This window comes from Leptopilina boulardi, unplaced genomic scaffold (assembly GCF_019393585.1).
Source record: "Leptopilina boulardi isolate dan_hultmark-lab unplaced genomic scaffold, ZJU_Lbou_2.1 LbouV2_60, whole genome shotgun sequence".
Taxonomy (NCBI): domain Eukaryota; kingdom Metazoa; phylum Arthropoda; class Insecta; order Hymenoptera; family Figitidae; genus Leptopilina; species Leptopilina boulardi.
In genome coordinates, this window is record NW_026138006.1 from 1,070,372 (window position 1) to 1,084,376 (window position 14,005).

Here is a 14,005-nt window from a genome sequence, read left to right on the forward strand (position 1 = left end):
GTATTTATTGATGATATGATACATTTAATCATCGGCAAAAATTTTGTTTTTAAAAAAGAATTTAATATTTTGTTCCGTAGAAAAAAATTTTGAATATACTCTCAATAATTTAATTTTTCCGGTTGTTGTATTCAGCCGTATTGTTTATATCCCTAGCGGATGGGTTCAACGCGATTTGAACGGAATAGCGTTGAAACACCGTTGGGAACACAACGGTCACTAAAAATGTTATTTAAACAATAAAATATAATAAAGTATTTATTGGTATTTGTAGAAAAAGTGTTCATGAGTAATTTAAGACCTTATTTGTATCAATTTAATACGAAATAAGTGAAATAAAAGATAAAATATGGAACACTGTTATATCAGGGTTCTCTGTCAAATTTTTATATAATTCAATGAAAAGTGTTTTAGATATGATTTTTGAATAATAAAAAAACAGTGAAAAAGTATTAATTTATTATTTTAATGCATTTGAAAGGGTAATAAATAGTGAAAATTAATGTGTTTATTGTGTACTATTTGTGTGTATAGGACAACGTTTTTCGACAGCAAGTTACAGGTTACATCGGTGAACGCTAGATGGCAGCACAGTAAACAATTAATAAGACTTTGACAAGAAAAATATTTAACCCACTGAACGTCGATGATGCATCTAGACACAAATAAAAAAAAATGCTACAGACTTATTGAATATTCTTAAAAAATGTTACTAGGGGGTTTTCAAATTTGATATCAGATTTACAAAATTCAAAATACCAAATAAAATATAACGAATAGAATAAAATTAAAACATAATCAAATTCTCCATCAACTTGTTACTCGGGGGTTTTTGGGTTCGCTGATTACGAATATAATAACAAATTCGATTATTGTTTAATTGTTTTGATCCGCCATATTGGATCCGCCATTTTGATTTTTGGAAATCTGTTATTATATGCGTAATCAGAGACCGAAAAAACCCCCGAGTAACGTACTTTTAGAGAATTTGTTTTAAGTTTAATTTTTTTTCTTTCAAGATTTTGAATTTTCAAAATTTGTTATTATATTCATAATCAGCGAACCCCAAAAACCCCCGAGTAGCAAGCTGATGGAGAATTTGATTATGTTTTAATTTTTTTCTATTTTGTTATATTTTATTTGCACGGAGAAATAGTAAGGAGAACGATCTTGCTGTAGTAGCGCTTCTGAAAATGTCAGAAAAACATGCACGATAAATGCCAGTTTCACTGCATTCTACTCAACCATTAAAAAACCTGAGCATGCGCATTAGCCATGTGCTGTCTCTTTCTCTCGCAAAAAGTGTGCGAGTGAGATCTGGCTGACGTATATTTCTCAAGTCTTCCATGCGTGTTGTGATGAAGGGGTTATGTGTTATTGTTATGTTATTATTTTAATAATTATTATTAATGTTTATTTTATATACTTAAACATGATTTTGGAGATACAATATCGCAGTGGTAAATAAAATTTCTGAAATAAACACTGAACACTAAGATTTTTTTTGTGACATATATGTATATCGCATAACCACACTTTTCATCTGTCAAAATTAAGGTCCAATGCGCATGCTCACTTAGTTTGGCCAGTTGAGTACAATGCACTGAACCTGGCACTTATCGTACATGTTTTTTTGACTTTTTCAAACGCAGAGATCGGTCTCCTTACTATTCCTCCGTGTTTATTTGGTATTTTGAATTTTGGAAATCTGTTATTAAATTTGTAATTAGCGACCCCGAAAACCCCCTAGTAACATTTTTTAAGAATATTCAATAAGTATTTAGCATTTTTTTTTATTTGTGTCTAGATGCATCATCGACGTTCAGTGGGTTAAACATTTTTCTTGTCAAAGTCTTATTAATTGTTTACTGTGCTGCCATCTAGCGTTCACCGATGTAACCTGTAACTTGCTGTCGAAAAACGTTGTCCTATACACACAAATAGTACACAATAAACACATTAATTTTCACTATTTATTACCCTTTCAAATGGATTAAAATAATAAATTAATACTTTTTCACTGTTTTTTTATTATTCAAAAATCATATCTAAAACACTTTTCATTGAATTATATAAAAATTTGACAGAAAACCCTGCCCACACAGCACATAATATTTCCAAAATATTTTTGAAATATTTCACTGAAATTTTGGAATATTTCAGTGGAAAGTCCTTGAGATATTGCTGCAAACAGGAAAATGTCCGCTTATGAGGAAATATTGATGGTCAACTTGAGAAAATATTTCACTGAAATATTCAGGAAATTTTCAACTTAAATGATGCGCACTGGTCGATCTCAGTTACTATGGCCTGTACAACTGCGCAGTAGTTTTTAGTTTTCTAGAATCCTAAGGGTGTTAAAAATTTCAGAAAATACCTATTGATTTCATGTGTCAAAAAATTTTGGACATTTTGTAAAATATTTCCTGAATATTTCAGAAGTTGTTATTTGTAATATTGCAGGAATATTTCAGTGAAATATTTTCTCAAGTTTACCATCAATATTTCCTCATAAGCGGACATTTTCCTGTTTGCAGCAATATTTCAAGGACTTTGCATTGAAATATTTCAAAATTTCAGTGAAATATTTCAAAAATATTTCGAAAATATTATGTGCTGTGTGGGTGATATAACAGTGTTCCATATTTTATCTTTTATTTCACTTATTCCGTATTAAATTGATACAAATAAGGTCTTAAATTACTCATGAACACTTTTTCTACAAATACCAATAAATACTTTATTATATTTTATTGTTTAAATAACATTTTTAGTGACCGTTGTGTTCCCAACGGTGTTTCAACGCTATTCCGTTCAAATCGCGTTGAACCCATACGCTAGGGTATACTGACCATGGGCATAAAGAAGTATAGATGGACCCTCTACTATAGCTAAATGCGTATGAAAGAGAGAGACATAAAATCATGACATATGCGTTAGAAAAGTGCAGACGGATAATGTATATATGTCCTCTGTATGGAATATACATATGGGCATATCTCTAGTACTTTTAAACTTTATGTTATCGCTCATTATGATACCTTAAGAATTTTTTAAATAATTTTTCAATACCATAATTTGAGCAATTATATGATCTACCTAATAAGAAGTAATTTGAACCCATACAGGAATGTGTGCCTCCTTTACACAAAGAATGCAATGACTTCAAAAATTAAATTTTAAAACGTAACTCAAATCAAAATACCACATATTTGAAAAGCACATGTTGAATTTTGCTTCTAAATGCTCCCAACTCATTGTAATCTCTTCTCATGCATTATAAAAGTATACAGAAAAATAGTTAACCTTTGCACACTTCATTAAAACTGTATAATTAATAATGAATATAAACCTAAACTGTCCGACGCATAGTTTGTAAAGAAAAGTAAGTAATAACTAATAGATGTGTTTAAATCTGGCTGATATTTCTCACTCGAAGGTTTTTAGGGTCGCTGCGACTACTAATCTGAATTTTAAATTTTCCAAAATTCAAAATGGCGAATCCAATATGGCGGACGACTTTTTAAAAAAGTGATCTAGAATCTAGATCTAGAAATTTAAAGATTATATGTAATATTATACCTTCTTTAGAATCATCAATACTATTATCCAATTGCCCTTCACTTTTTTCAATCGATGGGTTGAGAGAAGATATTGTTCTGCAACAAAAATATGTAAATATATGTAAAGTGAATAAATTATACTTTTACAAAATAATTTTATCCAGAAGTGTTCCAAAGTAATAGAAAATTTAAATAACTTTTCTTAATTTGCAACACATTTGTTATAAAATAGACGGATTTAATTTTCTGTCCTACAAATATGATAATTAAATAAACTTTATTGTCAAAAGTTTGTGTATCATTAAGAAATTAATAGACGGATTTAATTTTCTGTCCTACAAATATGATAATTAAATAAACTTTCTTGTCAAAAGTTTGTGTATCATTAAGAAATTCCATTTGTTTCATGAAAGGAAATATTTTCTTTTTCTTTGTGTTTGCAGCAGATCCACTAGGTAGATATCTTTTTTCATCCTTCCTGGCTTCCAGATATCTTGTTTTTAAAGAGTTCCACCTACTTTCAATTTCATCAGCTGTTAAAACTCCTACAAATCATTTTTAGTATGTAATAATTACGATTATAGTATAATGATTGTCACTTTATTTTGTATGTTAATTATAAAATTAATTATAATAAAATTTCTATGTACCATTCATGCAGCACGAAATTTCTTGCCAGAGATCTTTTTTTTTAATTTACTTCTTTCTTTCACATTCAGGTTTTTAAAATCATAAACAGCAGGTCGCTTTTGGACTTCATAAATAATTGCATCACTTAGGTCAATATTTGACATCGGTAAAGGGACTTCGCGATTTTTTAAAGAACGGTGCTGAAAAATGACCAAAATTTGCCCATGCGGGAATTATGAAAAACGAGTAGTTTCCCATAGTTTAAACCCTGCTGAATCCGAAAATGATAATTAGAATCTTGCAAACCTGAGGGAAAGGGATGAAAAACTACCCCTAAATAAGCAATTCCAATAATTCACGACAATTAAAATGCAGTCAAGTAACATCTAAAAAATAAACCAAAATCGCTTAAAACTTGTTACTCGGGGGTTTTCTGGGTCGCTGATTACGAATATGATGTTAGTTTTTGAAAATTCAAAATGGCGGATCCAGTATGGCGGACGACTTTTTTAAAAAATCTTGAGAATCGCCTGAAACTTGTTACTCGGGGGTTTTCGAGATCGCTGATTACGAAAATGATGTTAGTTTTTGAAAATTCAAAATGGCGGATCCAATATGGCGGATAAAAATTTTAAAAATCCACACAATTTGCTTAAAACTTGTTACTCGGGGGTTTTCGGGGTCGCTGATTACGAATATGATGTTAGTTTTTGAAAATTCAAAATGGCGGATACATTATGGCGGACGAAAATTTTAAAAATCCACATAATTTGCTTAATACTTGTTACTCGGGGGTTTTCGGGGTCGTTGATTACGAATGTGATGTTATTTTTTGAAAATTCAAATTGGCGGATCCAGTATGGCAGACGACTTTTTTAAAAAATCATGAGAATTGCCTGAAACTTGTTACTCGGGGGTTTTCGGGGTCGCTGATTACGAATATGATGTTACTTTTTCAAAAATTGGAAATGGCGGTTCCGATACGGTTGGACAGTTTTCTATGAACCGTCGTATTCGCTTGAAACCACTAATATTTACTATTTGAATTGTTCTAGACATCACTTACTGTTTATTTATACGTATACCCAAGAAGCACGTAATATAACCTCAATATCAAGGTAATATTACACGTAAGATTCGTAATATAACGCTGTAATATTACAGTAATCTTACAGTGATCTTAAAATGTCCGCCTCAAGGTAATATTACCGGTAATGTTACTGTAATATTACGCGCTAATATTAAGGTAATATTACAGTAATATTGCAGTAATATTATACCGTAATATTAAGGTAAGAGAATATTACAGTAATATTATGGGAATATTTCTTTACGAAAAAAATCTACCCATCCAGGGAATCGAACCCCGAACTCAAAGCACACGAGTCCAGAGTTTTACCAACAAGCCAAATTGACTTATAATATATTTACGTTTTTTATGCTTTATGAATAACTCAAATTAGTCTCACAGGTGTCTGAAAAGTAAAAAAGTTTGCCTACGATGCCAAGAAAAATCATTGTTACCTGGTGGTTCCTTAGCACCCCCTGAAACGAGAAAACTTAACCCAAAAATCATAGCTGTTCATTTAGAGAAGTTTCACCTCTTTCAAGGGGTGATTTTAAAATATTTCCAAAAAAATTGTTTTTGAAGGGTCAGAAATGAGTTTTAAATTATGTTAATGATTTTTATTTATGTCAATGTGTTTGTAGGACCTCATTTTCTAGATACAAGCCATTAATATTTTTTTTATTAAAAAACCTAGAATTCGTAACTTTTATTTTATATAGGTGACGATTTTTAATAATTTAATTAACAGTGAATTTTAATTTTTTGGAAAGTTAAAAATGTGTATTTTCAATACAAAAAATATTGAAATGTCCTTTTTTGTTATTTTCGAGATATTAATTAATGAATTATTTAATGTTAATAAAAAATGCAATATTTTATAAACAAATAATGTTATCGTAAATTAGCGTTACCAATTGAAAGCTAACGTAATTCCGCATCCAACGAGACTAATATGAACTATTTTGAATTAGAGGGATTTTTATCAACAATTGCAATGTTGTTATGCGATTATTTATTAACAATCCACTAACCCAAAATTCTTCATATAGGGCTCGTTGGATGCGGAATTACGGTAGCTTTCAATTGGTAACGTCAGAATTACGATGACTTTATTTGTATATAAAATATTTTATCTTTTGTTAACGTTAAATAATTAAATAATTAATATCTCGAAAATAACAAACAAGGATATCTCAATATTTTTTGTAGTAAAAATACACATTTTTAACTTCTCAAAAAAATCAAAATTCACTGATTAAATTTTTCAAAAAATCCAACTCCTTCCGTCTCCTACAGGCAGTTTTTGAGAAAACCTAACAACACTTCGTGGTGGAATTTCGCCCTATAGATATAAATTCATTAACACGATTTATTTATTTACTAATTAAATCATCCAAAATCGTCACCTACATAAAAGAAAAGTTACGAATTCGAGTTCTTTTCTATTAAAAATTTTTTTAATCACTTGTACCTAGAAAATCAGATCCTTCAAACACACCCACATAAATAAAAATCATTAACATAATTTAAAACTTATCTCTGACCCTTAGAAAACAAATTTTTTGAAAAAATTTCGAAACTTCTCTAAATAAACAGCTACGATTTTCGGGTTAAGTTTTCTCGTTTCAGAAGGGGCTAAGGAACCACCAGGTAACAATGATTTTTCTTGGCATCGTAGGCAAACTTTTTTTTCTTTCCAAACACCTGTGGTCTGTAATATTATTGTAATATTACCGTTAATATTACTGTAATATTACCGTTAATATTACAGTAATATTCCAAGTAATATTACCTTGAGGCGGACATTTTAAGATCACTGTAAGATTACTGTAATATTACAGCGTTATATTACGAATCTTACGTGTAATATTACCTTGATATTGAGGTTATATTACGTGCTTCTTGGGTATACATATAAATAAACAGTAAGTGATGTCTAGAACAATTCAAATAGTAAATATTAGTGGTTTCAAGCGAATACGACGGTTCATAGAAAACTGTCCAACCGTATCGGAACCGCCATTTCCAATTTTTGAAAAAAAACCCCCGAGTAACAAGTTTCAGGCAATTCTCATGATTTTTTAAAAAAGTCGTCTGCCATACTGGATCCGCCAATTTGAATTTTCAAAAAATAACATCACATTCGTAATCAACGACCCCGAAAACCCCCGAGTAACAAGTATTAAGCAAATTATGTGGATTTTTAAAATTTTCGTCCGCCATAATGTATCCGCCATTTTGAATTTTCAAAAACTAACATCATATTCGTAATCAGCGACCCCGAAAACCCCCGAGTAACAAGTTTTAAGCAAATTGTGTGGATTTTTAAAATTTTTATCCGCCATATTGGATCCGCCATTTTGAATTTTCAAAAACTAACATCATTTTCGTAATCAGCGATCTCGAAAACCCCCGAGTAACAAGTTTCAGGCGATTCTCAAGATTTTTTAAAAAAGTCGTCCGCCATACTGGATCCGCCATTTTGAATTTTCAAAAACTAACATCATATTCGTAATCAGCGACCCAGAAAACCCCCGAGTAACAAGTTTTAAGCGATTTTGGTTTATTTTTTAGATGTTACTTGACTGCATTTTAATTGTCGTGAATTATTGGAATTGCTTATTTAGGGGTAGTTTTTCATCCCTTTCCCTCAGGTTTGCAAGATTCTAATTATCATTTTCGGATTCAGCAGGGTTTAAACTATGGGAAACTACTCGTTTTTCATAATTCCCGCATGGGCAAATTTTGGTCATTTTTCAGCACCGTTCTTTACTGCAAATGTTAAAAAATAATATATATAATTATTTTAATATATTAATATATATATATAATTATATAATAGTTATAATAAAATTCATGCTTACTCAGTGTTACAACCATTTTTTTTATCTATATTGAATTCGTGTTCATTTTCATTAAATTGTTGAAAACAGCTGTGGATTTTGGGAAGCTTTTCTAACGTTTCATAAGTAAAATTTATAATTGCTCCACAATAACCGCATTTAATAAGCTGCGGAAAATAAGTTTTTTCATATAATGTGTTCACAAAAATAATTTTTATTACAAAAGTAAATGTCGTCAATATATTCATAATATATTGTAAATAAATGATAGTTTTTGTCATTTTAATACTTATATATTAATTTTATTAAAAATACTTACAGGTCCAGGAATTTCGTCTTCATTATTATTCTCTAACATTTTAGCTTGTGCTATGGACATTATAAACTGCACCCTTAGTAATATGGGTGAGTACCTCACCCATAAATTATTATTATGTTTTATAAATATTTTTGATTTTCAAAAAAGGGACAATTTTTAAATTTTTAAAAAAATTGCATTTCTTTTTCCTTCAAGACCACCGTGTTTATAATTACAAGCAAATTGAAAGAAAATTATAGGAAAATTATTTTTTTCAAATATATGAGGCAAAATTCCTGAAGTGTGATCCAACTTTATAATTGAAGGTTTTCGGATCGGGCTGAAATTTTCACAAACTTTAGTACTATGTGTGAGTACTTCACGCATAAATTATTATTAAGTTTTATGCAAAACTGGAGACAGAGGAGGGATCAAGTTTCTCAACAAATGTGAACAGTGGATTTTTTAAAAAATCTTAACTTCTATATAAATGGATAAACAAAATTTTGACCTATATGTTTTCGAAAGGTTTTTTTCTGCTCTTTCGAATGCTGAAAAATTTTTTTTAAAAACTTAAAAATTGTCCCTTTTTTGAAAATCAAAAATATTTATAAAACATAATAATAATTTATGGGTGAGGTACTCACCCATATTACTAAGGGTGCAGTCACATGGAGCAGATTAGCAGAATAGCAGATCAGACCAATCAATATGTTTTGTAAAAAACTTTTTTGAAAAAATGGAATAGAATTTCAGTAAATTTCAGTTAAATTGTTAACTATTAATAAATATTAACTAATAACATATGTCTTATTTAACTCACCTAATTTTATCTTTTATTCATAGACAATAGGCTAATTTGTCAAATGATAAAAGATGAAGCCATATTAATTATAAATAAATTAATAATAAATTAATCAGTAAAACTTTAATATTCATAAAATTCAATTTATTACTGCAAATAAATGTTAGGCGGAAAAAAGTAGGGTAAGAGGTTTGGTTGTGGGCACCCCTGCGTAACTTTTGATAAAAAATAAATGAATAAAATTTGACAAATGTCAATTGTGTCACGGTGAGCTTGAATCAAATTTAAATGAAAAGATCAGTAACTGCAAATTAATGTTTTAGCATATTTTAAATCTACATGTTTTCTATTAAATTTACAAGAAAAATTAAAATGATCAGCGGAGGGCTTTTTGCGAAATACCACTTTTATTAATTTTATAAAAACCTACTTGGCGTATTTTTTTTATTTTGACAAATTTATCAAAAGATTAACCCATAACCTAAATGCACAGAAAGAATGTGTAAACATATGGTTGGGAAGATTTTCCAAAGTGGAAGGTTTCTTCTGAACATCAAAAAATGATTGGACCAAAAGTGTTATGTACAATTAAAAAAACATTTTGTTGTTACGTGTCGGGTATCTGGACTTTACGGTTGAGCTACGGTACAAAATCAATGTTATATGAAGAAAAATGATCCGTTAATGACAAAAAAATAATGAAATTGAGTTAAAAATGAGGAAGAAAATTTAAAATTGAAATAAATTAAGCCCTCTGGACCGAAATCTGATTATTTCTCGCGTTTCGGAAAATTGGTCTGAAAAGGTAAAGAAAAATTATCAAATTTTCTTAATACCAAAATTTTTCAAATGAAATTAGCATTTTTGGCTCTCTTATAAATACAAAATTGTACTTTCGACTTCAGAACGTATATATCCGTACATCTTTGAAATAAAAAAAAAAATATGTCGAATTTATTAATAATAATTCTGATAATAGTTTTATAAAATTTTTTTGGGTTCCTTCACATATTGGAGTCCGGGGAAATGAGGAAGCTGACTTTCGGGCTAAATCGGCTACTGAAAAAGATTGTTTAGATGTAGTAAGGATTCCTTATACTGACTTGTATGAGTTTTTTAGAAAAAGGTCATCCTCTCAGTCTTTAGATATCATATTACAACAGGGCCTTTTTAAGGGCAAATATTATTTTCAAAATTATTACTCTAGCGCTAAGAAGCTATGGTTTGGTCATAAATCTTTAACTAGAAGACAGATAGTCACAATTAATCGTTGTAGAGCCAATCATTATAATTTGGCTGAATCTTTGGCTCGAATAAATATTGTTAATAGTAGTTTGTGTAAGTGTGGTCAATATAACGAAAGCTTGAATCATGTTGTTTGGCAGTGCCAACTATATGTACCTCAACGTACTCTTTTATATAAGAAATTGTTTAATATGAAAATCTTTTTGCCGCTGTGCATGGAAATGTTCTTAGCAAAACCAAATATTGCTGTGTGCAAGCTCATTGTTAAATTTTTGGATGATTGTAATTTAAAGATATAAACTTTATGTATGCTTATAAACCTATTTAGGTTTTTTTAATGCTTTAATAAAAAAAAAAAAAAAAATATAATAAAATATTATAAAATCGGTGGATAGCCCAACCATGACAAACGACGCTGTTACCATAAACGTGTTGTATAAACTTAATAATAATAATGACAGTAACGATAAATAACGTTTCAAATTTTTAAATTACATTGTAATGAATAATCTTAGTCATTTTATTTTGTTGTTTGCTCATTCCTTCTGTTGTTTAATACACTTTTCTGATACTATGAAAAAGTTCAAGAAAAAGTTTTGGGTTGTGATTTTAGCATTTATTACGTGTTATTGAAAAATTAGGTATTTATTGCAATTTCATTTTTCTGTAACTGACGTGAAAAGTTTGTTGCCATCACTAACAAATATTTGCATGCAATGATATAGGACGCAAGTGTAATAATACGAAATAAACCGTGATGTTCCAACCACGCTGACTCTCCCCTACGTAATATATATGGCCTTGTCGAAAAAAATAAATACATATTATGAATTGAAGTTAGAGTCAAAATTCTGTGCATTTGGGCGTTAATAGGTTTATTATTTAATAGATTTGTTAAAATAAACAAAAATACTCAAAGTAGTCTTTTGTGTAAAAATAATAAAAATGGTTTTCCTCAAAAATGTAGATTTAAAATACGCAAAAACTTTTGCAGTTATTGGACTTTTCATTTAAATTTCATTCAAGCTGACCCTGGGGAGTACTTTGAGCCATAATAATAAAGATTAATTATTTTTTATGCATTTTAACATTTTCTTTAAAATCGTTTTTTGACCATAACTTTACAAAATGTATTGATACCTATAGATATTTATCTCTAGTTTTGTAGAGTTTTTCAAGACGTATCTTTTGACCTATTAGCGAATATCCTACTGTTTTTATTTTATTATTTCTTTACATTTCGTAGTTCTAATTGTCAAGTAATAAAATATTAAATATTAAGCTGATAAAAATAAATCCTCCAATAATATAGGACCAAAGGAAAAAACTGGTTTGTGAAGTAGTGATGTAGGGTTGAATGGAGGGGGTGGGTCAATCATAGTGAAGGGAAGCGTTAGGATAGAAAGCTACCCAGTTGGAATCCGACTACAGACTATCAACAAGAGTTGTGTGCCTTGTTATAGACGCGAAAATCCCGTGTATTTTTCATCTTTGTGCACGGTACATTTAATTTTTTTATGAATTTGTTTTTACTTATCTTTTCTGTATTATTTTTACATATTGGTCTGAATTTTCTAGTACTTAAAATTTTACTTGTAGTATTTATGAATTTTCACGATATAGAATAATAAAAATTACAAAATATCCATTATTTTTCTTTAACATGTATGATTTAAGTAAGAAAAGGATTATTTTTATATCCATATATCAATAAAGAAAGAATTCTTATTACAATAAATATATGTCAATTACAGCTACCAAAATAATAATTAAAAATATGCTTGCATATAATGATTTTTTAAATTCTGTTTTAATTCTTAAGTGTCAATTTTAAAATTTATTATTTTCATTAAATCATTTTGTTTAAAAAAATGTTGAATTGAAATTCTGCATGCAATTTTAATCTTAAAATCTGTATGTTTATAAGAATTCAAAAGTATTGATTTAAAATTTTCTAAAATCAGTTTTTATTTTTATTTAAAAAAAATAAAACAAAAATTTACATTTAAAGTAAAATTTAAAAAAATGTTTAATACTTCAATTTTTTATTTAGGACTGTATATTTTTTAAATATTAATGTTAAGCAAGTTCTTCAAAATTAATATATTTAAGGAATGTTATTCAATATAAGTTATCTAAATTATTCCGTATTATATTAGAGTGTAGAAGGTTTTACTTTTTGACATTTTCTATCATGTATAAAAGCAACAAGTAGTTTGAAAAATAAGTTATTGATTTCCTTTATCGTTTACTAATATTACACATGCTATTATTTAGATACAGTTTAGAAATATTAAACAAGTTAGTTATTCTTATATTCATTAATATATCTGAAAAGTTTAATTTTGCAGTAGTTAAAAATTAAAATTGAATATAAATAAATTAAAAACCTATTTTAATATATTTTTAAATTGTACACTTAATATTTATGGGCGATTCCAAGTGAAATTTAGCTATGGGATTTTAAATTCGATAGATATTTTTTTTCGTTCATTACAGAAAAAATGGTTAAAGTATTTTTTTATTTTTTATAGGTGCTGAAATTTTCGAGTTATAATTTTTTAAAAACTTGATTTTTTCGAGTTTTGTAAAAATAGACCTAATGTCAATAACATATAACTCTAAAAGTATTGAATTAAAGAATTATCTTCAAGATACAAAAAAGTTGCAGTTTTCCATCGACTTTCGTAATATGTTAACGAAAGAAACATTTTTAAATTTGTTTATAAAAAATAAATATTTTTTAAACAAATTAATTTTTTTTAATTGGGCACAAATTTTTTATTTATTTTTTTATTTCAAAAAATGAAAAAGCAAAATTTTTTTAAAACTGTGATGGGAATATATTTCTTGACTTTATGTCGAGAAATAAAATGGTAAAATATCCTAGAATAAGGGTAAAAGGTCAATAGTTCTCCCATGCCAATTTGCCCAATCTGAAAGCCCTGACAGGACTCGACCAGGGCCCTATCTATTCGCTATTGTAAATTTGAAATAATTGTAAATATTTATCTATAATTAATAAATAAAAATAAAATTAATTTTGTTTACTTGACAAAAGCTATTTAGTCCACTGCAAAAAGGATGACTTTAAAACGTGTTATTTGAAGAAATTAGACACTTTGAAAATATCCTTTTAAGATAAACGTCTTAATGTAACGCCTTTGATGCAAAGTGACTAAAAATTTGATACATTGTTTGCGTCTATCGAGCCTAAATGAAACATTCTTCATTTATGACGAGTTCATTTAAGACGTTTCTGTTTTAAGTCGCAGTATAAAATACATTTTTACTATTCGGGTATCTTCGAGAATACTATTCCACACTCGTCTCGATAAAAGTAGAAAAACTGCCAAACGTAAATAGCGTACACGATTTAGTTGATTATTTTCTTTCAGTTTGGCAACCCTGATTTATATATAACCTAACCTAGTGTTATCCTCAATTCTAGCGTCTCAAATAATAAGACATTAATAATGTCTTATTTGAACACACCCACAAAAAGTCTTAAATGTTACTACAAAACTGTCTAAAATAAGACATCCGATTTTG

At 28.5% G+C, this 14,005-nt stretch overlaps 2 protein-coding genes across 2 annotated transcripts in view; one reads left to right on the plus strand and one right to left on the minus strand.

Annotated features, from left to right (window-relative positions):
- LOC127290359 (uncharacterized) overlaps window positions 1-5,252 on the minus strand; it is a 37,715-nt gene extending 32,463 nt beyond the window's left edge. The window contains exons 1-2 of the mRNA XM_051318866.1: window positions 5,200-5,252; window positions 3,583-3,659 (exon numbers count right to left, since the gene is read on the minus strand). Coding sequence (XP_051174823.1) covers window positions 3,583-3,659; window positions 5,200-5,252 — 130 coding nt within the window. The remainder of the gene's footprint in view (window positions 1-3,582; window positions 3,660-5,199) is intronic.
- Window positions 5,253-11,842: 6,590 nt separating this feature from the next.
- LOC127290356 (uncharacterized) overlaps window positions 11,843-14,005 on the plus strand; it is a 289,039-nt gene continuing 286,876 nt past the window's right edge. The window contains exon 1 of the mRNA XM_051318861.1: window positions 11,843-11,953. The gene's annotated coding sequence lies outside the window, so the exon portion shown is untranslated. The remainder of the gene's footprint in view (window positions 11,954-14,005) is intronic.